Source organism: Petaurus breviceps, unplaced genomic scaffold (assembly GCF_028583685.1).
Source record: "Petaurus breviceps papuanus isolate PSGF00001 unplaced genomic scaffold, PetGlider_PUasm1.0 90792, whole genome shotgun sequence".
In the NCBI taxonomy this organism is placed as follows: domain Eukaryota; kingdom Metazoa; phylum Chordata; class Mammalia; order Diprotodontia; family Petauridae; genus Petaurus; species Petaurus breviceps.
Window position 1 is genome coordinate 9,716,130 of NW_027187347.1, and position 27,784 is coordinate 9,743,913.

Below are 27,784 nucleotides of genomic sequence, written 5' to 3' on the forward strand. Positions count from 1 at the left end.
GAGTGATATTCATCTATACTACTCCCTCGTGTACCACCCACCCCCACCCCAGCCCCTCCCCTGTACTCCTACGTTCTGGAGCAGTTTCAGTTGAAATTTCTTCTTCTCCTTCTGTTTGGAATTCATCATCATCCTGGTAATCATCTTCCATATCATCTAGTTTTTCTGATTCTTCGTCTTGATCCATGTTAGAAACTGATGGTAAGAAAATGAAAATTGCAATTTTTATCTTAGGGGTTATTCATTCTACCCAGGTCTTGATCCCCATTTGACAAATCAATTTCCTGGCTTAAATGGAACCAAAGAACAAGAAGAGGTTACATACACTAAGGGATGAGGTGGGGTACGGGGTGGGGGGACCAGGAAAGAATCTTACATGAACATCAAGATATCAAGAAGACCTTGCAGCTTACCAGATAGTGGAAAATAAGAAAGTGAAAAGAAGAACTTGAGTATTCTGTTCTCTCTGTTTTTAAAATAAGGTCTTTCAGAAAAAAAAATATACTCTAACTCACTATTGATTGGAGAAATGCACTTTAAAAAAACTCTGAGCTACTACCTCACACTTACTGGATTGGCTAATAGGACAGAAAAGGTAAATGACAAATGTTGGAGGGGATGTGGGAAAATTGAGATATGAATGCAGTATTGGTAGAGTTGTGAACTGATCCAACCAATCTGGAGAGCAATTTAGAACTATGCCGAAAGGGTTATTAAATGATGTATACCCTTTCACCTAGCAATACCACTATTAGGTCTATGTCCCCAAAGAGATTTTTAAAAAAGGAAAATGACCCATATGTACAAAAATATTTATAGCAGATCTTCTGGGGGAGGGCAAAGCATTAGAGATTGAGGGGATGCCCATCAACTAGAGAATGGGTGAACAAGTTGTGGATTGTGATTATGATGGAATACTATTGTACTATAAGAAACAATGAGCGGGAGGCTCTCAGAAAGTCTGGAAAGACTTTTCCTGGGCTGATGCAAAGTGAAATGTACTATGGGAAAAGTAAAATCAATATTGTAAGATGATCAGATGTAAATGACTTAGCCATTCTCAGCAATATAATGATATAAAACAACTCTGAGCGACTCAGGATGAAAAATCCCCAGAGAAAGAACTTAAGCATCTAAAGACAGATTGAAACATACTTTTTTAAACTTTATTTTTTTGAGGTGTTTTTTGGTCTATGTTTTCTTTCACAACATGACTATTATGGATATGTTTTGCATGACTACATACATAACCTATATCGAATTGTTTGCCTTCTCAAGTGGGGCAGGGGGGAAGAAAGAGAATTTGGAACTCAAAGTTTTAAAAACGAATGTTAAAATTTGTTTTTATATGTAACTGGGGGAAAACAAAATACAAAATAAAAATAATAAAAATAATGCCTTTCTTCTCAAAGCAGGTAAGTATAGGCAGCAAGTACTCCAGAGTAAGGACTAGACTTATCTTTTTCAAATATAAGTATGAGGTCTTAAGTATTCTAAAGTCAATAAGAGCTGCTTTTGAAATGCAAATGTATACTGGGTCCTTTTGGAGACAGAAGGAAAATGATGATGATTTTGATGCTGTGATACTTTTGATCATTCAGGAAATATTTATTGGGCATCTTCTCTGAATGAAGCCCTATGCTAGGGACTGGAGGAAATATAAAAAAAAATAGAGTCCCTCTATGGCTTGTAAGTGAGTTGGGGAAACATCCAGATGGTAAATTTATAAGAATTCTTTCACTCTTATGGACACTCACTGGTCTGCAATAAGCCTTGAAGTTGCTACAAAATCCCAGCCCTTGAGGTGGACCTGACAAAAGGAAATTGTGTCAGATACCAGGGCTAGCAGAAGAATCCTTTAATTATTTGTTTTAAATTTATTTATTTACTTTTAGTTTACAACATTCAGTTCCACAACCCCTTGAGTTTCAAATTCCTCCCCCCGGCCCCCCCCAAACTGTGGCAGCATGCAGTCAAATGTAGGATCTACAAATACCTTCACATTAAACATTAGTCAGGTTGTAAAGAAGGATTATAAGCAATAGAAGGAACAATGGGAAAGAGGAAACAAAACAAAACAAGATAAATAAAGAGAGCTCTTTGTTTGTGATGAAAAACCTCATCCAAAGTTTAATTAAGAACACAGAGATCTCTTAGGATAAGAACAGGAATTTATTCTCTTCCTTGGGAGAAGAGGGGGGTCTTCCCCATGTGAGGGATAATTTGCACTGAAGTTTCCCCATTCTGAAAAATCAAATCTAGAGTGGCTTAAGCATCCACTAGGTCTAAGTTTAGAAGTCACCTGACCTTATAGGAATCTGGGGCTTAGAGCAATGGAGACCCTCCCCAGTGCCACCTCAACAGAGTGAAGGCCAGTTGGGGGGTTGGGCTTCTGCATTAGAAGGTTATATAACCATGGGCTTGCTTCTACCTGTTGCTCTCTCCCTGGCAGATGCTGTTTGAGTGACAGGGGCAGAGGGCCCTTTCTCATGAGAAAGAATAAAGACCTTTTCTGATCTCAGATTCAGACCCTGAACTCTTTTATCCCACACACCCATGACTGATCATGAGGAAGAGGCACATTACAAAAAACAGAACAAGAATTTATACCCAAAGTCAGTCAAACCAGTCCCCCCAATCCCAGCTGTCTCTTCTTCTCCCATTGGCTGAGAGGTAGGTGCAAGTCTCAGCGGGAAAATCTTCCCCAATGGCAAATAACAAGGAAATGGGAAACGGCCAATTCAAATGTACCTATCCTTGTTTGGCAAACGTCAAATTGAAGAAGAGAGGAACTAAAGTGGCCAGTAAGGTTGGAGGTCAAAAGACTCCTAAAAAGGACTTGATGCTGATTGACAGAAGTGAAGGGATGGGGGAGGGAAGAGGGAAGTTAACAATCCAAGACCGTCTGGGAAGTTTGCACTTCCCCCCAGATGTCTTTCTCAGCTCTTTCCATTATGAGTCTTTTGGAGCTATCTTATAACCTTACATTGCTTAGAGGAGCCCTGTCTATCAAAGTTAGTCATCAAACATGCATTGTGTCTATAATTGTGTACAGATTCTGCTCTTCTCACTCAGCATCAGTTTATATAAGTGTCTCCAGGTTATTATGAAGTCCACCTGCTCCTCATTTCTTATAGCACAATAGTATCCCTTTACATTCATATACCACAACTTGTTCAGCCATTCCCCAGTTGATAGGCATCCCCTTGATTTCCAAATCTTTACCACCACAAAAAGAGCTGCTATACATATTTTTGTACATACTGGTCCACTTCCCACTTCTATGAACTCTTTGGAATACAACCCTAGAAGTGATATTGCTGGGTCAAAGAGTATGCACTTATTTATAGCCCTTTGGGCATAGTTCCAGATTGCTCTCCAGAATGGTTGGATCAGTTCACAACTCCACCAACAATTCATTAGTGTTCAAATTTTTCCACCTCCTCTCCAACATTTATCACTTTCCTGTTTTGTCATCTTCACCAATCTTACTGGTAAGATGTGGTACCTCAGAGTTGTTTTGATTTGCATTTCTCTAATCAATAGTGATTTAGAGCATTTTTTCATATGCTTATAGATATCTTTAATTTCTACCTTGGAAAATTGCCTCTTCATATCCTTGGACCATTTATCAATTGGGGAATGACTTATATTCTTATAGATTTGACTCAGTTATCTGTATATCTTAGAAATGAGGTCTTTATCAGAGACACTGGTTATAAAAATTCTTTGCCAATTTTCCACTTCCCTCTCAATCTTGGTTACATTGGCTTTATTTGTACAGAAATTTTTCAATTTAATGTAATGAAAATTATCTATTTTGCATTTTATAATGCTCTCTAACTCTTGTTTGGTCATAAAATCTTCCCTTCTCCATAAATCTGACAGGTAAACTATCTGTTGCTCTCCCAGACTGCTTACAGTATCAGACTTTATACCTAGATCGTACAGCCATTTTGACTTGATTTTGGTATACGGTGTTGGATGGTGTTAATCTATGCCCAGTTTCTGCCATACTATATTCTAGTTTTCCCAGCAGTTTTGGTCAAATAATGAGTTCTTATCCCCAAAACTGGGGTCTTTGGGTTTATCAAACAGTAGACTACTATAGTCATTGACTGCTGAGTCTCATGTACCCAATCTATTCCATTGATCCACTACTCTATTCCTCAGCCATTACCAAGTAGTTTTGAAGACTGCTGCTTTATAATACAGATTAGAATCTGGTATGGCTAGGCCACCTTTCCTGGCATTTCTTTTCATTGATTCTCTTAATATTCTAAACCTTTTGTTCTTCAAAATGAATTCTGTTACTATTTTTTTCTACCTCTATAAAGTAATTTTTTGGTAGATTGATTAGTATGGAAGTAAATATGTAATTTAATTTAGGTAAAATTGTCATTTTTATTATATTAGCTCAACCCAACCAGGAGCAACTGATGTTTTTCCAATTAGTTAGAGCTGACTTTATTTGTGTGAAAAGTATTTTGTAATTGTGTTCATACAGGTCCTGTGTTTGTTTTGGCAGGTAGATTCCCAAATATTTTATAATGTCTACAGTAACTTTAAATGGAATTTCTCTTTCTATTTCTTGCTATTGGATTTAGTTAAAAATATATAGGAATGCTGAGGATTTATGTGGCTTTATTTTACATCCTGCAATTTTGCCAAATCTATAATCTCCAGTAGTTTTTTACTTGGTTCTCTAGGATTCTCTAAGTATATCATCATATCATCTGAAAAGAGTGATAGCTTAGTTTCTTCTTTGCCTAATTTGATTCCTTTGATTTATTTTTCTTCTCTAATTGCTACTGCTAACATTTCTAGTACCAAATTGAATAAGAGGGGTGATAGTGGACATACTCGTTTCACCCCTGAACTTATTGGAAAAGCTTCTAGCTTCTCCCCATTACATATAATACTTGCTGATGGTTTTATACAGATGCTACTTATTATTTTAAGGAAGACTCCATTTATTCCTCTACTTTATAGTGTTTTTAATAGGAATGGGTGTTGTATTTTGTCAAAAGCCTTTTTTGCATCTATTGAAATAATCATATGGCTTCTGCTAGTTTTGTTGTTGATGTGATCAATTATACTGATAGTTTTTCTAATATTGAACCATCCTTGCATTCCTGGAATATATCCTACCTGATCAAAGAGTATTATTCTCATGATAGGTTGCTGTAGTCTTTTTGCTAATATTTTATTTAAAATTTTTGCCTCTATATTCATGAAGGAAATTGGCCTATAATTTTCTTTCTCTGTCTTGTCTCTTCCTGATTTAGGTATCAGTACCATATTTGTGTCATAAAAATAATTTGTTGGCACTCCTTCTTCTCCAATTTCCCCAAATAGTTTGTAAAGTATTCAAATCAATTGTTTTTTAAATGTTTGATAGAATTTGCTAGTAAATCCATCTGGTCCTGGAGATTTTTTCCTAGGAAGTTCATTGATAGCTTGTTCAATTTCTTTTTCTGAGATGGGGTTATTTAAGTAATTTACTTTCTCTTCAGTTCATCTGGACAACTTATATTTTTGTAAATATTCATCCATTTCACTAAGATTGTCAAATTTATGTGCATACAAAAATAATTCCTAATTATTGTTTTAATTTCCTCTTCAGTGGAGGTAGATTCACCCTTTTAATTTTTGATACTCATAATTTGTTTTTCTTCTTTCTTTTATCATATTGACTAAAGGTCTTGCCAATTTTGTTGTTTTTCTTTTCATAAAACCAGCTCTTACTTTTATTTATTAATTCAATAGTTTTCTTAATTTCTATTTTATTAATCTGTCCTTTGGTTTTCATTATTTCTAATTTAGTATTTAATTGGGGATTAAATTTTGTTCTTTTTCTAGCTTTTTCAGTTGCATGCCCAAATGACCTCCATTTTCTCTATTTTATTCATGTATGCATTCGGGGATATAAGACTTCCTCTAAGAACTGCTTTTGCTGCATTGCACAAGTTTTGGTATGTTGTCTCATTACTGTCATTCTCTTGAATGAAGTTACTGATTGTTTCTATAATTTCTTGTTTGACCCACTCATTCTTTAGGATTAAATTATTTGGTTTCCAATTAGTTTTTAGTCTATCTTTTTGTGGCTCTTTATTGCATATAATTTTTATTGCATCATGATCTGAAAAGGATGTATTTAATATTTCTGCCTTTCTGCACTGAATTGTGAGGTTTTTATGCCCTAGTACATGGTCGATTTTTGTGTATGTGCCATGTACCACTGAGAAGGTACACTCTCTTCTTTCCCCATTCAATTTTCTCCAGAAATCTATCATATCTACCCTTTCTAAAATTTTATTTACCTCCTTAACGTTTTTCTTGTTTATTTTGAGGTTAGATTTATCAAGTTCAGAGAGGGGGAGATTGAGGTCCCTCACTGGTATAGTTTTGCTATCTATTTCTTCCTCTAATTCCCTTAACTTCTCCTTTAGGAATTTGGATGCTATACCGTTTAGTGCATATATGTTAAGCAATGTATTGCTTCATTCTTGATGGTGCCTTTTAGCAGGATATAGTTTCCTTCCTTATTGCTTTTAATTAGATCTATTTTTATTTTGCTTTATCTGAGATAAGGATTGATACCCCTGCTTTTCTTTACTTTAGCTGAAGAATGATATATTCTACTCCAGCCTTTTACCTTTACCCTGTACATATCCCCTTGTTACAAATGTGTTTCTTGTAGACAGCATATTGTAGGATTATGGTTTGTTTTGTTTTGTTTTTGCTTTTTGCAGGACAATTTGGGGTTAAGTGACTTGCCTAAGGTCACATGGCTAGTTTTTGTGTTGTGTCTGAGGCCAAATTTGAACTCAGGTCCTCCAGACTCCACGGCTGGTGCTCTATTTAACTGCGCCACCTAGGCGTCCTAGGATTATGGTTTTTAATCCATTCTGCTATCTGCCTCCATTTTATGGAAGAGTTCATCCCATTCACATTCACAGTTATGATTACTATCTGCAACTTTCCCTCCATCCTATTCCTTCCCCTGTTTATGTTTTTATTTCTTCCTTCTCCCTTCCCCTCCTTAAGAGTTTTCCTTTTGAACACCTCCTCCCTCAGTATTCCCTCCCTATACATCTCCCTCCTTTTACCTACCCTTCCTCCTTGCTACATTTCCCTCCCTTCTAACTATCCCCCACTTTTGTTATCCCTTACCCCTCCCACTCCCTGTAGGGCACAATAGATTTTTATACTTAATGGAATATGTCATTCCCTCTTTGAACCCAAACTGATGAGAGTAAATTTAATACATTGCTCCTCTCCCTCCCTCCTTTCCCTTTACTATAATGAGTTTTTGTGTCTTTTTAAAATCCTAAACTTAACGGATTATGTTGATCCCTCCTTGAACCAGAACCAACAAGAATAAAGTTCATATGATGGTCATCTCCCTCCCTTCTTTCCCTCTACTATAGTAAGTTTTTATGCATCTTTGTCTAGTATAATTTATCATTTTTTTGCCTCCTCTTTTCCTTTTCTCCCATTGCAATCCCTTTATACCCCTTAATAAGGTTTTTCATCGCCAGATTAGTTCATTTATACCCACACCCTCTATGTATGTATATCCCTTTTAAATGTCACAATAATTATATAAATCTCAATATTGACAGGTATCAGCTTCCCGTATAGGGATGTAAACAGTTTGCTCTTATTGAATCACAAGTTATGTGTGTGTGTGTCTGTGTGTGTGTGTGTCCCTTGTTTACCTTTTTATGTCTCTCTTGAGTCTTGTATTTGGAGATCAAATTTTCCATTGAGCTCTGGCTTTTTCATCAGTAAAATCTGGAAGTCCCTTATTTCATTGAATGACCATATCCTTGCCTAAAAGATTACGCTCAGTTTTGCTGGGTAGTTGATCCTTGGTTGCACTCCAAGCTCTTTTGCTTTATGAAATATCAAATTCCAATCCCTCTGATTTTTTAATGTAGAAGCTGCTAGATCCTGTGTAATCCTGACTGTAGTTCCATGATATTTGAATTTTGTCTTTCTGGTTGCTTGCAGTATTTTCTCCTTGACCTTATAATTCTGGAATTTGGCTACTTATATTTCTTGGAATTTTCAATTTGGGATCTCGTTTAAGAGGAGTCCAGTGAATTCTTTCAATAACTATTTTACCCTCTGATTCTAAGACTTTGGAACAGTTTTCTTTGACAATCTCTTGGAGGATGTTGTCTAGGCTGTTTTTTTTCATCATGGCTTTCTGGTAGGCCAATAATTCTTAGGTTATCTCTCCTGGATCTGTTCTACAGGTCAGTTGTTTTTCCAATGAGATATTTTACACTTACTTCTAATTTTTCAATCTTTATGTTTTGTTTGACTAATTCTTGATGCATCATAGAGTCATTAGCTTTGATTTGACTGATTCTAATTTTTAATAAATTATTTTCTCGGTTAGTTTTTGAAGCTCCTTTTCTGTATGTTCAGATTTCATTTTTAGGGAGGTATTTTCTCCAGTTAGATTTTGAACATCCCATCCCAGTTCACAAATTTTACTTTTTAAGGATTTGTTTTCTTCAGTGAGATTTTTTTTCCATTTTGGTCAATATAATTTCAAAAGAATTGGTTAATTTATCTTCTACCTCTCTAATTTGGCTTTCAAAATCTTTCTTGAGCTCTTCCAAGAATGCTTTTTGGGTTTGAAACCAATTCATATTTCCTTCTGTGGTCTCAGGTATAAGTACAGAGTCAATGTTGTCCTCTGAATTTGATTGTTCTTGCTTCCTATAATAGGATTGAATCATTTTTGTTCTTGATTCCCCAGCTTCCATCTTGCCCATTGTGATTGCCTATTTCCCGACTTTTAAAGTGGATTTCTGCTTCTGGAGTACAGAGGGCTCTGACTCACACTTCTCAAGCTGGGAGCTAGGGGCCTGGATGTTGACTTTATGTACTGTAGCTTCTGGGTGTCTAGTCTGGCCACTAGGCCAAAGGCCAGTCTAGACACCCAGAGGCTACAGTACAAAAAGTTAACAACCAGGCCAAGGCCAGGACTCTTAGTGTTTCCCCTGGGTTACCTTGAGGCTCACAGAATAAGATGTGGAGGAAGAGTGGCCTGGCCACCTCAGGTTTCCTCCTCTGTACCTACGGGCTACAGCTCAGGCAGTCTCAGCAACTGTTGGATGGCAGCTCTGGTATCTGCAGCTTCCCCTGGTTGTGCTGAGGCACACCTGGGCTTCTGGTGTTAGCGCTTGCTGGTTCTACCACCCTGGGCTTTGGGATCTCCACTGGTCAACTGATATGGGGTTTGTTAGGATGCCTCCTACCCTTCACTTCAAGCTTCGTACAGCTTCAGTCACACCCTTCCTCTAGGACTCCCAAGCCTGCTGCTTCCACTACTTCAGGATTTTACACTGAGTGGGGCAATAATCTCTGACTTTTCAGGGTCAGGGAGGGGGATAAGAGCAGCTAAGGTTTACTCCATCATCTTGGCTCTGGGAAGTTCAGGTAGGTGATTTTTAAACATCCAGGCTGTGGGCTGATAGCCCCAGGAGAATACCTTAAAAAACCAAACTGGCCAGAAAAGCTCACTTAAGAGAATAATTCCTTCAAAATTAGACTGGAGCAAATGGAAGCTAATGACTTTATGAGGAATCAAGATACTATAAAACAGATCCGAAAAAATAGAAGACAATGTGAAATATCTCAATGCAAAAACCACTGACCTGGAAAATAGATCCAGGAGAGATAATTTAAAAATGACTGGACTGCCTGAATGCCATGATCAAAAAAACAGCCTAGACATAATCTTTCAAGAAATTCTCAAGGAATACTGCCCTGATATTCTAGAACCAGAGGGCAAAATAGAAATTGAAAGAATTCACCAATCACCTCTTGAAAATGATCCCCAAAAGAAAACTCCTAGGAATATTATAGCCAAATTCCAGAGTTCCCAGGTCAAGGAGAAAATATTACAAGCTGTCAGGAAGAAACAATTTGAGTATTGTGGAAATAAAATCAGGGTAACATAAGATCTAGCAGCTTCTACATTAAGGGATCAAAGGGCTTGGAATATGATATTCCGGAAGTCAAAGGAGCTAGGATTAAAACCAAGAATCACCTACCCAGAAAAGCTGAGTATGATTCTTCAGGGGAAAATATGGGCATTCAATGAAATAGAGGACTTTCAAGTATTCCTGATGAAAAGACCAGAGCTGAACAGAAAATTTGACTTTCAAATACAAGAAGCATGAGAAGGTAAACAAGAAAAAGAAATCATAAGGAACTTATTAAAGTTGAACTATTTACATTACTACATAGAAAAATTATAATTGTAACTCATGAGATTTTTCTCAGTATGAAGATAGTTGAAGGGAATATATATGTATATATGTGTACACATACACATATATGTATGTATAGGAGTGTATATGTGTGTGTATATATGTATGTGTATATGTGTGTACATGCATACATAGAGGGCAGAGGATGAGCTGAATATGAAGGGATGATATCTAAAAAATAAAATTAAGAGTTGAGAGAGGAATATATTGGGAGAAGGAGAAAGGGAGAGATAGAATAGGGTAAATTATCTCACATAAAAGGGGCAAGAGAAAACTGTTACAATGGAGGGAAAGATCAGTAAGGTGAAATGGAATGAGTCAACCTCACTCTCATTGAATTTGGCTTAAGGTGGGAATGACACACACATTCAATTGGGTATTTCACCCTACAGGAAAGTAGGAGGAAGGAGATAAGAGGGGGGGATTATAGAAGGGAGGGCAGAGTGGGGGAGAGGGTAGTTAGAAGCAAACACTTTCAAAAAGGGACAGGGTCAAAGGAGAAAATAGAAAATAACAGGGCAGTATAGGATGGAAGGAAATATAGCTAGTCTTTCACAATATAACTACTATGGAAATGTTTTGTATAATTACATATGTACAACCTATAATGAATTGCTTGTCTTCCCAGTGGGTATGGGTGAGGAGGGAAGAAGGGAAAGAAAAGAAAGAAAAGTTTTAAAAACTAATGTTAAAAATTGTTTGTCACATGCCACTGGGAAACAAGATATACAGGCAATGGGGTATAGAAATCCATCTTGCCCTACAAGAAAGTAAGTGGGGGATTGGGGAGGACATAACAGAAAACAGATTGGGGGAAGGGATGTTCAGTGTGCTTGCTATATTGGGGTGGGGAGTAGGGGAGAGATGGGGAGAAAATTTGTAACTCAAAATCTTGTGGAAGTGAATGCTGAAAACTAAAAAATAAATAAATTTTTTAAATTGTCAAGAAGACTGGGAGGAAGAACTTGGGATAAGGGTTTAATGAAGAAGGGGGAAGCCAAGGGCTAGGGGGATGGGGTGATCACCAAAAGGTTTTCAGCCTTGTAGAGCTATTGCAAGCAGAAATGATTTCATTTGTTGTACTTGTATCCCCAGAGCCTAGCAACATGCGTGGCATATAGAAAATCCTTAATAAATACTTAATCAATTGATTGCTATGTGCCTGTCACATTACTTAACTGTTCTTCATACATTTACCTATATTGACTATAATCTTGGACCTGCTTCTCAAACCTGATATTCTGCTTTTCTCTCTTCTGACCTTGCTTACCTGGTACTATGTCTACTAATATCAGATCCCCCTTGTCTATGCTACAACTCATCTCATAAACCAAATGGCTTCAGCAGGTTTCCTCTCCACTCTAGATGAATTTCACACTGCTGACCTGCATTCTTACTGTTTATCTATCTTGCTCTCACTTCTTTGGACCATGGCTAGACACTGCTGGGGCTTTGGCCAGCAATGAGCAAGGCTTCTGCTGTTCTCTGTTGATACTTAATTAGCTGATTTTCTTTAATTAATCAGCGACCATCTATTAAGCACCTATTATGTGAGAGGTACTAAACTAGGTACAAATATGGACAAAAATAGAACAGTCCCTGCCCTCAAAGAGCTTGTAGTCTATTGGGAAAGGAAATAAGTATTTGTATAATAGCTACTGTGTGTCAGACACTGTGCTAAAACACTTTGCAAATATTTTCTCATTTGATGCTCACAACAACCGTGCAAGGTAGTGGCTGTTGTTGCCCCTTTTTATAGTTGAGGAAACTGAGGCAAATAAGAGGTTAAGTGACAAGGCAAGTGCCCAAGTTCACACAGCTAGTACCCATCTAAGGCCGAATTTGAACTCATGTCTTCCTGCTTCCAGAGCCAGTGCTCTATCCAGTGCACGTACATACAAAAGTATACCAAAACATGTACAAAATAAATGTAGTTGTCTATATTCAGCCTACCCTCCTATTTTGTCCAGAACTTTGGGGATCCTGATTATGCCACTACAATGTATTAAGTACCACTCGCTAGTTTCACTACACACACATATACATATATACATAAACATATACATGTATTTGTTGAATGTATGAAGGAGGAATGAGACGCTCGGTCTTTGGGAAGCTCTGAGAGAAGGGAGAAAATACAGAGGGTGTGTGTGTGTGTGTGTGTGTGTGTGTGTGTGTGTGTGTGTGTGTGTAAGCCAGAGAAAGGAGGAACGAAGTGGGAGGCAGAGAACTAAGACCAAGGTGAATACGAATCAAATTTAGCCTGCTTTTAGAAGGATAAAGTAAAGGCTAGCAGCCCGGGGCTTTAAGAGACGTGGTACTTACCCAGAGATTGAGCCGAAGATCTCACCCCAAAGCACTTTCTGAGCTCTCCCTTCGTTTACTGCCGTTACCACGGCAACCACGGACTAGCCTCCCTCTGGGAGGGGAGGCACAAGGGGAGTGTCTCTATCGAGCTGCAGTGCGCATGCTCGGGTCCATAATGGAGCCCTGAAAAGCGTCCCTGGGTGCCGGACAGGTAGGAGCCGCTGATGGGGCGAGGGCCAGGATGCGTGCGGCGTAGGTACGCGCCAGTTCCGGGCCGGGGAAACGGTGGTGGCTTCCTGTCTGCCTCCTTCCAGAACATCGTTTGGGTTCGAAAACCAAAGCTACCCCGATGACACCTCACCCCGCTCCCTTGTCTCCTTGCAGTGTGAAACTAATGCAGCTGAAAAGAGCTTGCTGCAAACCTATTGAAGTGGCACAAAGGAAGCCCAACTTCTCGCAACTGGACATCGACTTGACAGTTAAAACGTACGTCGTTTTCTTGCACCATCCTGCACGTGGCCTTAAAAAGCCAGCAGGGTGTTACAGCTGCGGCTTCTTAGTAAATGAAGCCTGGTGGAATCGAAGGACCCAGGCACGGACCAGGCTTCTGCATTTACTGGGCTGTTTTTTCTTACCGATTGAGCACCTCCATACTTAAAGTTACGGTTACAACTTATTTTGATGGTCTAAGTCTGTCCTTCTAAAATTGCACGTGAATAATTCACACCATGGGTTTGTTCTCTTCAAATGTATTTCGTTTTGGTTCCATGGAAATGTCAATAAAAAGCATTACACTTGCATTTAACTTTATTGAAGTGATGATTCTACGTAAGCACAGACCAGGAAAACTGACGTTTTCAATTGTTTATCTTGTGGGAAAAGCACGGAAATTGAACATGTGTTTTTGAAACCGAACATTTATTTTGTATTTCAGTGCCTAAATAGGGACTGAAAACAATTCTCTTGGGGCAGAGGCCACATTCAAAAGGATTCGTGTACATGTGGTATCCAGCACGTTATGATGGTTATATAGTTATATACTTAGGGGGAAAAAAAAGTATTTCTGGATGTAAATCGTATAAAGTACACGGTTTGGTTCGGGTCACATCTACCGCATTGGTAAACTGCTTCCATCGTTCCACCAGCTCATTCCCCTCCCCTTCCTCACCCATCCGGTAGACAAAATCACAGAAATTATTTAAATCTAGAACGGACCTTTGAGACCATGTAGTCCAAACCCCTCATTTACACATGAAGAAAGGGAGGTCCAGACATCTGTCCCTGATTCTAAATCTGCAGTTCTTTCCACTATATCTTAGCCTTTTTTGTCATAGTCCCCTTTTCAGAATGTTTTTAAATGCATAAAATAGGATAACAATGGAAATTATGCTAAAATAGCTATCAACTTTTAAAAAATTCACTGACTCAAGGTTAAGAACCACTGCTATACCATGCTATCAACAATCTCATGGAACTCTAGAACAGTATTTTTAAAACTCAAGTTTACACATAATCTTCATTTCTAAATAAATCCCTCTTGCTCCCCTCTCCCTTCATCTCTTGTAACACAAAGGCCAAGGGGGGAGGGCAGTGAGGGAGGAGGATTCTTTCCATTTACATTGTTGAAGTAATTACATTGTTTTTCTGATTGTTTATTTCAGTTTCCATGGGGTCATGTAAGGGTTCTCATGCATCTTCATCATTAGTCTTTATTCTTACAGTAATATTTCATTTCATTCATTTGCCACAATTTGTTTAGCCATTCCCCCAATCTATGGGCATTTGCTTTTTTCCCCAATTCTTTGCTACAAAAAAAACCTGCTACAAATATCTAGGTTTGTATGGAACAGCACTTTCAAATAAGCTATAATATTAAAAAAAAAAAAAGCAAGTGCACAAAGTGTTCACCATCAATCAAAATTCCATTCTTCCAGTCCAAGAGCTGGCGTAGTAGATCCAAGATTTTTTTTTTTTTTTTGCTTTTTGGAGGGGGGAGGGCAGGGCAATTGGGGTTAAGTGACTTGCTCACTGTCACAGGCTATTAAGTGTTAAAATGTCTAAAGCTGGATTTGAACTCAGGTCCTCCTGACTCCAGGGCTGGTGCTCTATTCACTGTGCCACTTAGCCACCCCCCCCCAAGATAGTTTTCAATAATTTAGGGGAGACCATATCCCAAAGAAAAGTCATTGCAACATCTGCTGATGGCATCAGAGTTATATGGCTTAGAGATGAGCCTTCATAAAATAAAGTGAATATGAAACAAACACTTCATGCAACATATGTGCACAGTGTGGAGATCCAGAAATACCTGATGACTGAATTCTGTGTGACAGCAAAATATAAAAGTGAATCAGACAAGGCAAAAAAATGCTAGCTAGATTACTTTCAGTCATAACCACAATGATTGATATAAAGAGATTAAAGCATAAAGAAGAAATCTTCTGTGCTGCTAGCAATGAATTACACCTCATAATACCAAGTGGTCCACAACACAGCATGAAAAATAAAAGCTTACAGCTACCAAACATGCAATATAAAGATCACTGCATAAAATCTTTCTTTGCAGTCATATGACAAATGAGGAGCATAACACAATTTTGGAGACACAAATGTATTGGAGGTAGTCTACTGTGTTGGGTGGGCAAGGATGACAGAATGCCCAATTGATAATCCCATGAGCCCATGAAGAAGTCCTCTGAATCTTAGTATACTCTTATGTAAAACTGACAATAATCTGCTTCATGGGACTGTTGTAAGGAAAAGCACTTTGTAAATATCAAAGTGTGACCTAAATGTGAGTTATACTATTTACAAGTAATGAGATCTAAATAGGAATTCAAAATGCTAAAACACAATTGAGAATATAAGTTTTGTTTTCCTCCAAGCTATGATGTGCTATTTTTAATGAAATTCAGCTATAGGCAACCAAAATTTCCTTTTCCCTACCAAGTATAGTTGATTTTTGGTCACATGGGAGAATTTATTCAACTACCAATTAATAAATGTTCCAAATACTGAGCTAGTCACTGGAAGAACAAAAATAAATAAGATGTGGTCTCATCAGGAAGCTTTTGTGCAAGCAAAAGGAGAATCATTTTCTTTTTGATATTTTGACAAATGCCACAAAAATATAAAGCATTATTAGGTCAAAGTCAGATACAGAAGGGGCAATCTGTACATTTCTGTATTTTAAGTGTATTCAGACAGGAAAAAATTACTTTACATACATAGCAATTCTACTCAGAAAAAAAGACATGTGAATTGTAAAAATATAGCTTACTGCAGGTAAAAAATGCCTTACCTTAGACTGTTCTTTATTAAAGACAGTGTGACCTAATGGATAGAATATCAGACTTGGTATCGGGAGAATCTGGGTTAAAGTCTACCCTCTAACACAAACTAGATGTGTGACCATGACCAAATTACTAACCTCTAGGATCATGGATGGGGAACCTGTGACCTCAAGACCATGTGTAGCCCTCTAGGTCCTCAAGTGTAGTCCTCTGGCTGAATCCAGATTTGTTCTGTGAAGCTTGGATTCAGTCAAAGGGCTGCACTTAGGAATGAAGAAGGCCACATGTGGCCTCAAGGGTGCAGGTTCCCCACCCCTGCCTCGGTTCTTCAAAAAACTGTTATAGAGTTGTGAGATCTGCATCAGTGGAAGGAATTTCAACAATCAGCATTCTTACACTAATGAAATAACAGATCTGAACCAAAGAAACCAAAGGCTTGTTATGCTTAATTTGGCTCATTGTAAGACATAGTCTTTGCCATTACAGTGATCTCCTTGAAGGTATTATTTTTTACCTCTTCTTATATCCCCAGGGCTGAGTACAGTGCCTGGCATATATTAGGCACTTAATGTTTACTGACTGATACTCCAGGAATATGAAAGAGAAATTTTTGAAAGATTTCTGTTAGGAAGGCCTATTTTTTGAGTGGGTATTCAACTTTTAAAAAGTTAATCATCTCTGGGGATACCACATCCTGCCTTACTAATAACTAATATGGTGCAGATTTTTTTCAAGCTCCCTGAGAGCAAAGACTGTCTTATTTCAACCTTGTATTCCCAGTATCTAGTGAACTGTCTTACATATAGTAATGTTAATGTATTATGTGTGTGTGTTTTATTGTATTAGTAAATGCTGAATTCAAATAAACATATCAAAGATAGATGAAAATGTCTATAAGTTGACCCAGATATTGTGAAGGAATTAAAATATCCCTTCACTCTCAATGTTTAAAAATTAAAGACCTGGTATTAATAAAAGGTAAATTTATGCTAGCTCAATTTGTATTTAGGACACAATGATCCTTAGCAAATATTTTTTTTTAAGTCTGACAACTGAAAAAGTATTACTACCTGCTATTTGTTGTAATAATGGAAGTCTCTGATACAGATCAAATAGCAGGTAACCTACTCACACATAGATAGATAAACCAGAAAATGAAGAAATGACCTACCACTATCTTATTTCATCTATTGTTTGTTATTAATTATGAGGACTAGTCCAGTGACTGCATTGGTAGAGAGAACTCCTGGATGAAGAAACTTCCTTTACCAATGAAGGTTTTCACATCCTCTCCAACTAATCATTTTAGAGAGTTTCTTAGAGCACTGAGAGATTAAGTGATTTGACCAGGGTCACAAGGCCAGGAGGCATCAGAAGTGAATCTTGAATCCAGATCTTCCTGGCCTTGAGGCTAGCTCTTTGTACAGATGTCATATTGTCTCTCATTCTCAGGGATATATGAATTTTACTTTTGTTAGTTGTCAGGAGGGAAGTATCGTGAACATGGGGGTGCTACAATCCACAGCCCACCATTAACTGAGTAAAAGGTGGGTCTGGTGGCTACTGTAGAATCCTGGGCTCAGAAGAACCAAAAATTAAAATTAGACAATGAACCAGAGTAAACAAAAAGCAGAGCAAGAGAATGAATTCATTGATCAAGACGAGTTGTGATTCTTCAGAGGTACAAAAAAAGGGATGACAGTAAAAAGCTTTATGACTCAGATTGGGATAACATTTATTAAGGTACCAATTACACGCAGTGCAGTGTCAGTTAAAACAAGACTGAATAAGGATGGAGGACAAGCAAATTATACATATGGTTTCATGGAAATATATTCAGTATTTCTTGAGGAAATAATTTTCATTTCTCCCACTGCAAATGAGAAATAAATAAAAGCATCAAACAAATATAGGCTGAACTAGTCAATCCCTAAGATAAAAGGCAAAAATACTTTAAAAAACAAGTTTTCAAGAGAACTCAATCCCCAACCTATCTGGGAACCTGCAAAAGTACTTACCTATACTGAGTTTGCTTAGTGTCCCATACTGGCCTCTTTCAGGAGAACACACAGAAGGAATCACTTTTGAACCATAATCTCTTTTCAGCTACCAGATCTAGAATTCACTCACTATTAATGCTCTTAGACATTTGATAGCTTATTGACATAGGTACTGTGGGAATAGTTAACATAAAAATTTAAGATGCAAGTTACTATGATTTTTTTATTTAAAATTCATTGCTCACCATTATAAATAAAAATTTACATTTAAAAACACATAAGCATATTCTATAATATATACAACTATTCTCATCTACTTAAAAACACAAACATACTCACACATCCACTTAAAAAAATAACTATATAAACAAATGCTCAAAAAAAGGTGGGAGAAAGCAGTGACTCCCAAAGCAGTAACTCTGAGACCAAGAAGATGTTACAAATTTTTCCATAAGTCAGTAATTGTATTCAAACCAGAGAGAAAAATTTTATTACACAGACTGACCCATAAAAACTCTGTTCTTTAGAAAAAAAATTAAAAGATGTCAAAGATGACATTTATTGTGTGAACAAAAACAGTAATTCAACTTGTTGTAGGTACAAACATCATACGGGTTTGGTTTTTTTAATCGAATAAGGAGAAATTTAAAAGGCTTGCGATGTCCTCAACTTGGTTCCTCAAAGGAAATGGCTGGAATGTGATACTTTAATTCCCCAATTGTCAAATTTCTTTTCAAAAGGGTTGTTTCTTAAATAGGTATTCTTTCAAAAGGTCAACATTCAAAATAAATGAAGAAATATGACAAATGTTTTACTTCGTCCACCAGAAGAAATCAAGCATAGTTTTTTGCGTGCTAATTAAAGAATAACATGGAAAGGCAGAGGGACTGGGAAATGGAAGTTCATGAAGAAAATATTTAAAAATAAAACAAAATCTGTAAAACACTTATGTCACATGTGTAGAGAGAGCAAACCAGCCTTCTTCTCTTTGCTTCTCAACCTGTTGAATACAGAGGCAGAGACAACTTAGATAAATTATCTGAAGAGTCTTACAACATACAGGAGAGCACTCAGTTTTCAGAGATTAGAGTAAGTAAGTTATCATATCAGACAACCAGATTTTAATTGCAATTGCTACTGCCCAAAACTTTTATTCTCTACTAAAAAAAAGTGACTGCCAAATAAAATATCCTGGAGAAGGAACAGATAATCTCTTCTCTTAGGAATCTTGAGGGTTTTTTGTTTTTAAAGACTGATGATCGATGTAACCATATCATGGACACAAACTAACTAACAAGGACGAAAAGAGGTAATGTTCTCCTAGTACAGGAAATAGGGATAAATTACACAAGATATCCATAACATTTTGCTAGCACATAGGAAAAATAAAAGCCAATCTTAGTGGTATGAGACAACAAAGAGACAACTAACTGTTAGATTCTAACATTTATGAAAGCACTTATTAGTTTCTGTATTACTTATTTTTGGATTGTACATATGATTTCACTAGGGGCATTTCAGTACTGGGAATTACCACAGATGAAACTCTCTCTGCCAATGCAAAATTGGTACATGCACAGCAACTTAAGAGGACTAGAGAGCTGCCTGGGCATAAAAAGCTTAGTTAAGTTACTTGACCAGGCATTACATGTTAAAACAGGATGTAAAAAGATTCCTAGTGAATCCTCCTCAGAAAGAATTGTCAGAGATAAAAAATCTGATTTGTTGACATTGAAAAGTGCCTGGGGGCAGCTAGGTAGCACAGTGAGTAGAGCACAAGCCCTGGAGTCAGGAGGACCTGAGTTCAAATCTGGCCTCAGACACTTAACACAAAAACTAGCCGTGTGACCTTGGGCAAGTTACTTAACCCCAATTGCCCTCCAAAAAGCACACACACAAAAAAAGTGTCTGGTCTTAACAGAAGATTTTAAATATATTACACAATATTAAACTTATATGTGTTGCTACAGCAGAATCAGACACATGAAAAACTCTCATAAGAGACAGCCATCCTTTAGCCCAGGGCTTCTTTTTTTTTTTAATTCAATTTTTAATTTATTAATTTGTTTGTTTCCTTTTAGTTTACAGGATTCAATTCCACAATTCCTTGAATTTCACATTTTGTCCCCCTCCTTTCCCTCCCCCCCACCATGGCGTCTTATAATCAAGTATAGGATCTGTAAATACTTTCACATTATACAATGGTCAGGTTATAAGGATGGATTGTACCAGCTGGAATGAAAAATGGTAAAGAGGCCATAAAATCAAATAAGAGAACGAAAAAGATCAGGTATTTTGCTTCCACCTGGATATAAATTTAGTTCTTTCTAGTTCTTTCTCTGGATGCACGTTTTTCTCTCCATCATGCATCTTTTGGGATTGACTTATATCCCTGCATTGTTGAGAAGAGTCCAGTCTATCAAAGTTGGTCATCACACATACATTGTGTCTGTAATTGTGTACAAATTCCTCCTGCTTCTACTCTTCTCACTCAGCATCAGTTCTTTTAAGCCTCTCCAGGTAAATATGAAGACCGCCTGCTCCCCGTTTCTTATAGCGCAATAATATTCCATAACATGCATATACCACAACTTGTTCAGCCATTCCCCAATTGATGGACACCCCCTTAATTTCCAATTCTTTTCCACAACAAAAAGAGCTGCTATAAACATTTTTGTACATATGGGTCTTTCTCCCATTTCTATGATCTCTTTGGGATATAACCCTAGGAGTGGTATTGCTGGATCAAAGGGTATGAAAGTATTTATAGCCCTTTGGGCATAGTTCCAGATTGCTTTCCAGAAAGGCTGGATCAGCTCACAACTCCACCAACAATGCATTAGTGTTCCAGTTTGCCCACATCCTCTCCAGCATTTGTCACTTTCCTGTTTTGTCATCTTAGCCAATCTGACTGGTGAGATGTGGTACCTCAGAGTTGTTCTGATTTGCATTTCTCTAATCAATAGTGAATTAGAGCATTTCTTCATGTGCTTATAGATAGCTTTAATTTCTTTCTCTGAAAACTGCCTGTTCATATCCTTTGACCATTTATCAATTGGGGAATGACTTGTATTCTTATAAATTTGACTCAGTTCTCTGTATATTTTAGAGATGAGTCCTTTGTCAGAGACATAGGTTGTAAAGATTCTTTCCCAATTTCCCACCTCCCTCCTAATCTTGGTTACATTGGCTTTATTTGTACAGAAACTTTTCAATTTCATGTAGTCAAAATTATCCATTTTATATTTTATAATGTTCTCTAATTCCTGTTTCGTCATAAAGTCATTCCCTCTCCACAAGTCTGATAGGTAAACTATTCCTTGTTTTAGCAGACTGCTTACAGTATCAACCTTTATACCTAGATCATGAACCCATTTAGACTTGATTTTGGTATATGTTGTTAGATAATGGTCTATGTCCAGTTTCTGCCATACTATATTCCAGTTTTCCCAGCAGTTTTTGTCAAATAGTGAGTTCTTATCCCAAAAACCAGGGTCTGGGGGTTTATCAAACAATACATTACTGTAGTCGTTGACTTCTGAATCTCGTGTGCCTAATCTATTCCATTGATCCACTCCTCTATTCCTAAGCCAGTACCAAGTAGTTTTGATGACTGCTGCTTTATAGTACAGATTGAAATCTGGTAAAGCTAGTCCACCTTCCCTAGCATTTTTTTCCATTAATTCCCTTGATATTCTGGACCGTTTATTCTTCCAGATGAATTTTGTTACTATTTTTTCTAACTCTATAAAGTAGTTTTTTGGTAAAGTAATTGGTATGGCACTAAATATATAATTTAATTTAGGTAAAATTGTCATTTTTATTATATTAGCTCGACCCAGCCATGAGCAATTGATATTTTTCCAATTAGTTAGATCTGACTTTATTTGTGTGAAAAGTGTTTTGTAGTTATGATCATACAGGTCCTGGGTTTGTTTTGGCAGGTAGATTCCCAAATATTTTATGTCTACAGTAACTTTAAATGGGATTTCTCTTTCTACTTCTTGCTGTTGAGTTTCATTGGAAATATATAGGAATGCCGAGGATTTATGTGGGTTTATTTTATATCCTGAAACTTTGCCAAATTTATTTATTGTCTCAAGCAGTTTTTCACTTGATTCTCTAGGATTCTCTAAGTATATCATCATATCATCTGCGAAGAGTGATAGCTTGGTCTCTTCTTTGCCTAACTTGATTCCTTTGATTTCTTTTTCTTCTCTAATTGCTACTGCTAACATTTCTAGTACCAGATTGAATAAGAGGGGTGATAGTGGACACCCTTGTTTCACCCCTGATCTTATGGGAAATGCTTCCAGCTTCTCCCCATTGCATATAATACTTGCTGATGGCTTTAAATAGATGCTACCTATTATTTTAAGGAAGGCTCCATTTATTCCTATACTTTCTAATGTTTTTAATAGGAATGGATGTTGTATTTTGTCAAAAGCCTTTTCTGCATCTATTGAGATGATCATGTGGTTTCTGCTAGTTTTCTTGTTGATATGATCAATTATACTGATGGTTTTCCTAATATTAAACCATCCTTGCATTCCTGGAATAAATCCTACCTGATCAAAGTGTATTATTCTTGAGATAAGTTGCTGTAGTCTTTTGGCTAGTATTTTATTTAGAATTTTTGCATCTATATTCATGAGGGAGATTGGTCTATAATTTTCTTTCTCTGTTTTATCTCTTCCTGATTTAGGTATCAGTACCATATTTGTGTCATAAAAAGAATTTGGTAGGACTCCTTCTTCACTAATTTTCCCAAATAATTTGTAGAGTATTGGAATCAATTGTTCTTTAAATGTTTGATAGAATTCACTAGTGAATCCATCTGGCCCTGGAGATTTTTTCCTAGGGATGTGACTGATGGCTTGTTCAATTTCTTTTTCTGAGATGGGATTATTTAAGTAATTTACTTCCTCTTCAGTTAATCTGGGCAACTTGTATGTTTGTAAATATTCATCCATTTCCCTAAGATTGTCAAATTTATGTGCATACAATTGGGAAAAATAATTCCTAATTATTGTTTTGATTTCCTCTTCATTGGAGGTAGATTCACCCTTTTCATTTTTGATACTCATAATTTGGTTTTCTTCTTTCTTTTTTTTATCATATTGACTAAGGGTCTATCAATTTTGTTGGTTTTTTCATAAAACCAGCTCTTGGTTTTATTTATTAGTTCAATAGTTTTCTTAATTTCGATTTTATTAATCTCTCCTTTAGTCTTCAATATTTCTAGTTTAGTATTTAATTGGGGATTTTGAATTTGTTCTTTTTCTAGGTTTTTTAATTGCATGCCCAATTCGTTGAGCTCCCTTTTCTCTAATTTAATCACGTATGCACTCAGCGATATAAAACTTCCCCTAAGAACTGCCTTTAATGCATCCCACAGATTTTGGTATGTTGTCTCATTATTATCATTCTCTTGAATGAAATTACTGATTGTTTCTATAATTTCTTGTTTGACCCACTCATTCTTTAGGATCAAATTGTTTAATTTCCAGTTAGTTTTTAATCTGTCTTTCCCTGGCCCTTTATTGCATATAATTTTTATTGCACCATGATCTGAGAATGATGCGTTTAATATTTCTGCCTTACTGCATAGAATTGTGAGGTTTTTATGCCCTAGAACATGGTCAATTTTTGAATATGTGCCATGAACTGCTGAGAAGAAAGTATATTCCTTTTTATCCCCATTCAGTTTTCTCCAGAGATCTATCATACCTATCCTCTCTAAAATCCTGTTCACCTCCTTAACTTCTTTCTTGTTTATTTTGAGGTTGGATTTATCAAGTTCAGATAGGGGGAGATTAAGGTCTCCCACTAGTATAGTTTTGCTATCTATTTCTTCCTCTAATTCCTTTACCTTCACCTCTAGGAATTTGGATGCTACACCACTTGGTGCATATATGTTAAGTAGTGATATTGCTTCATTCTCGATGGTGTCTTTTAACAGGATATAGTTTCCTTCCTTATCTCTTTTAATTAGGTCAATTTTTGCATTTGCTTTATCTGAGATAAGGATTGCTACCCCTGCTTTTTTTTACTTTAGCTGAGGCATGATATATTTTACTCCAACCTTTTACCTTTACCTTGTGTGTATCCCTCTGTTTCAAATGTGTTTCTTGTAAACAGCATATTGTAGGATTATGATTTCTAATCCATTCTGCTATCCGTCTCCGTTTTATAGGAGAGTTCATTCCATTCACATTTACAGTTATGATTGTTATCTGTTTCTTTCCCCTCATCCTATTCCTGCCCCTGTTAATGTTCGTATTTTCCCTCCCTTCTCCCTTCCCCCCCTTAATAGTTTTCCTTTTGACCACCGCCTCCCTCAGTGTTCCCTTTTCGGCCCCCCTCCCTTTTCCTCCCCTTTTCCCCTTACTACTTCCCTCCCTACAAATCACTCCCACCCCCCTTTTGTAACCCTTTCCCCCTCCTACTGCCTGTAGGATATTGTTATACTTAATGAGGTATGCTATTTTTTCTTCGCATCAAGAATGACAGGAACAGATCTCATGCGAAGCTCCTCTCCCTCCCCTCTTTCCCTCTAAAATGATGTGTGTTCTCCTTGTTTACCTTTCTAAGTCACTGTTGCTTCTCGTAATTGGAGGTTGAATTTTCCATTGAGTTCTGGCTTTTTTATCAAGAAGGTCTGGAACTCTGTTATATCATTGAATGACCATCTCTTTGCCTGGAAGAATATGCTCAGTCTCGCTGGGTATGTGATCCTTGGTTGTAATCCGAGCTGTTTTGCCTTCCTGAAAATTGTATTCCACTGCCTCTGATCTTTCAGTGTGGAGGCTGACAAATCCTGTGCAATCCTCACTGTGGACCCTCGATATTTGAATTTTTTCTTTCTGGCCGCTTGAAGTATTTTCTCTTTTATCTGGTAGTTCTGGAGTTTGGCCACAACATTTCGAGGATTTTTCAGTTTGGGACCTCTTACAGCAGGTGTCCGGTAGATTCTGTCGATTTCTATTTTTCCCTCAGGTTCTAGTATCTCAGGGCAGTTTTCCTTAATGAGCTCTTGGAGAATGTTGTCCAGGCTCATTTTTTCATCATAATTTTCTGGTAGGCCTATGATTCTCAGATTATCTCTCCTGGATCTGTTTTCCAGGTCAGTTATTTTTTCTTTGAGGTATTTTACCTCTTTTTCTAATTTTTCATTTTTGTTGTTTTGCTTGGCTAATTCTTGGTTCCTCATAGAGTTATTTGTTTCCATTTGTTTAATTCTGGTTTTTAGCGAATCATTTTCCTTGGTTAATTTTTGAAGCTCCTTTTCCATATCATACACTTTTCTTTTTAGAGAGATGTTTTCCTCATTATAATGTTTTTCAAATTCTGCTATTTTTGTTTGAGAGAATTATTCATTTTGTCTTCTATCTCTCTCATTTTGCTTTCAAAGTTCCTTTTGATCTCATCTAGGAGAGCCTTCTGTGCTTGGGATCCATTCCCTGTTGAAGTCTCAGCTGTGGGTGTGGAGTCCACAGTGTCTCCCTCTGAGGTTGGTTCCTCCCTCTGAGGATAGTAGGACTCTAGAGTCTTTGTCTTTGTAGTCTGCTTTCTACCCATTTTGAGGCAGTGTCCTAGCCACGCCCTTCCTCTAGGATCCCAAGCCTTTACTGTAGAGGGTTTTGCCCTGGGGCAAAGAGTTACTATATTTTCAGGGTCAGAGGGGGGGGTTTGGAGCAAGTGGGGTTCACTCTGCCATCCTTGTCTTTGGAGGTCCTGAAAGGGGCTTAAAAAAAAAAAAAGATTTCTGGGCTATGAAGTGGTAGCCCCAGGAGTGTTTGCTGTCCAGTATAGGGGCCCCTGTATTTGCTTCTTACCTTGCTCTTTCCAGTCCCAGCCCTTTGGTGATAGGCCTGGTAGTGGACCTTGTGGTTGGTGGGAAGACTTGCCCTCTGAGTTGATCAGGCCCCCTCCAGGCCTGCATCCGCCCAGCCTTCCCGCACAGGCCGCTGCGCCTTCCCGGCCTGCGCCCGCCGCGCTGCCACCACTGCACCTTCCCGCGCAGGCCACCGCGCCGTTGCCCGCTATTATTCCTTATTAGAACTTGTCCTTCGCATCTATGTATTGATAAATCTGGAAACGGCCACAGCTGCTGCTGATCTGGAGCCCCTCTGACTGGCGGCTGGTCAGGCCCGCCCTGGGGCTATAGCCTCGGAGTGGGGCTGGGCTCGGCTCCCAGAGCCTTGCGCTGGCCGATTCCTGCCGGCCTGCCGGGCTGTTCTCAGCGGGAGGTTAGCTTCTCTGTGTCATTTTGTGGGTTCTGCAGCTCCAAAGTTTGTTTAGAGTCCCCTTTTTACATGGATTGGGGAGGGTCATGCTTCTACTCTGCCATCTTGGCTCCGCCCCCCTAGCCCAGGGCTTCTTAAACTTTTTCCACTTGTGACTCCTTTTCACGTTTAGGCAGCTTTTGTTGGCATTGTGTGGCATGAGGGCATGTGCAGTGCAGAGTGCACATGCTATGTGTTTAGAACCAAGGCTGCAGTGAAGTCGCACAATGTCACATAGACAAGCACTGCCAGAAACACCTTAGATTTATCACGCATTTGATTTTTAATTAATTTTTGGTTGTTGCACTTGAGAAACCTTTTACTGTTGCCAAATTTTGAGTGACCACATATGGGTCACGATCCATGGTTTAAGAAGCACTGCTTTAGGCCATTATTACCCTAAAAATGGTTTTTTAACTTGGCACCTCTTTTTTTTTGGTAGGGGGAAAGGCAAGACAATTGGGGTTAAGTGACTTGCCCAAGGTCACACAGCTAGTAAGTGTGTTAAGTATCTGAGGTCACATTTGAACTCAAGTCCTCCTGACTCCAGGGCCAGCGCTCTATTCACCACCCCACCTAATTGCCCTGCTTGTCACTTTAAAAAAAAATTTACAACTTAATCTTTTCTCCTCAATCCACCCTACAACCATGTATACTAACTGCACTCCTTACACAAATATGTGCTATAAAAGATATTAGTAAAAAGTCTTCATGAATTCTCATGACCAAAAACATTCATCACCTGGTGGCCAACTTTCCAGTGATGAGCATCTCTTAACCTGGGCGACTAGTCAAGGTTAGGAATCAAAGTTCTAAAAGAAAAACAATACTTTCCCCCACTAATTCCCTCCCCCACCCACCTCCCAACACCACAGCACAAATATGATAAGAATAGCAAAGCATTGCATTCACTTTTCCTCATGTACCTTTGCCCTCTGACTGAGAGGTGTAAATCTTCCACTCCCTGAAGTGGTATTTAATGGGGAGCAAAAATAACTGGTAGCACCTGAAGATCTAGTCATGAAGAAGAAAAAAAGAAAAAGCTGTCATATTCAACACTCAAAACTTGAGTAAAACTATTAAAATGTTGTGACATGGCACAAAGGTCACAATGAAACTTTAAGTGCAAGAAGTTCAGCTGTTTAAGTTGTAGTGAGTTTGGAGAAAAAACGTTTTCCTCCTATTCTACCATTTCTCTTCTAAATCTGTCTTCGTTGATTTTGTCCATGCAAAACTTTTTTCGCTCATTGGATCTGTGATTTCTTTAGGTTTAAGGGAGGAATTTCCCTCTACCAACACACATCAGCTCTGAAACTTCGGTCTCAGACAACTGCCTAAGGCCCTAGGGGGTTAACTCACTTGCCCAGAGCCAGAGAGCCAGGCTGTGTTAGAGGCTGGACCAGACCAGATTCCAAATAAAGTCAGCAAGCATTTATGTATACAGCAGGCTGCTAAATGTTGGCAATACAAAGACACTTCTTGCTCTCAAGAAATTTACAGTGCAATGAAAAAGAAAACTTACAAACAACTCCTGTGTAATGGATATATATGTGGGATAAACTGGAGATAATCTCAGAGGGAAGGGACTAAGAGTGCTA

The 27,784-nt window shown here is 37.8% G+C and overlaps 2 protein-coding genes and 1 long non-coding RNA gene across 4 annotated transcripts in view; 1 reads left to right on the plus strand and 2 right to left on the minus strand.

Moving 5' to 3' along the window:
* Window positions 1-12,741, minus strand: part of CFAP44 (cilia and flagella associated protein 44) — a 138,902-nt gene extending 126,161 nt beyond the window's left edge. The window contains exons 1-2 of the mRNA XM_069069874.1: window positions 12,624-12,741; window positions 73-195 (exon numbers count right to left, since the gene is read on the minus strand). Of these exons, the coding sequence (XP_068925975.1) occupies window positions 73-187 (115 nt within the window). The 5' untranslated portion in view covers window positions 188-195; window positions 12,624-12,741. The remainder of the gene's footprint in view (window positions 1-72; window positions 196-12,623) is intronic.
* On the plus strand, window positions 12,688-13,405 carry LOC138147406 (uncharacterized). Its single transcript, XR_011164809.1, has 2 exons — window positions 12,688-12,816; window positions 12,990-13,405. It is a non-coding gene; the product is annotated as an uncharacterized lncRNA (long non-coding RNA).
* A 4,203-nt stretch (window positions 13,406-17,608) lies between these two features.
* SPICE1 (spindle and centriole associated protein 1) overlaps window positions 17,609-27,784 on the minus strand; it is a 77,174-nt gene continuing 66,998 nt past the window's right edge. Inside the window, exons 17-18 of one of the 2 annotated variants that reach the window (XM_069069880.1) lie at window positions 27,113-27,200; window positions 17,609-18,898 (exon numbers count right to left, since the gene is read on the minus strand). In XM_069069880.1, the coding sequence (XP_068925981.1) occupies window positions 18,845-18,898; window positions 27,113-27,200 (142 nt within the window). In that variant the 3' untranslated portion in view covers window positions 17,609-18,844. The remainder of the gene's footprint in view (window positions 18,899-27,112; window positions 27,201-27,784) is intronic. The other variant, XM_069069881.1, reaches the window with a different exon arrangement.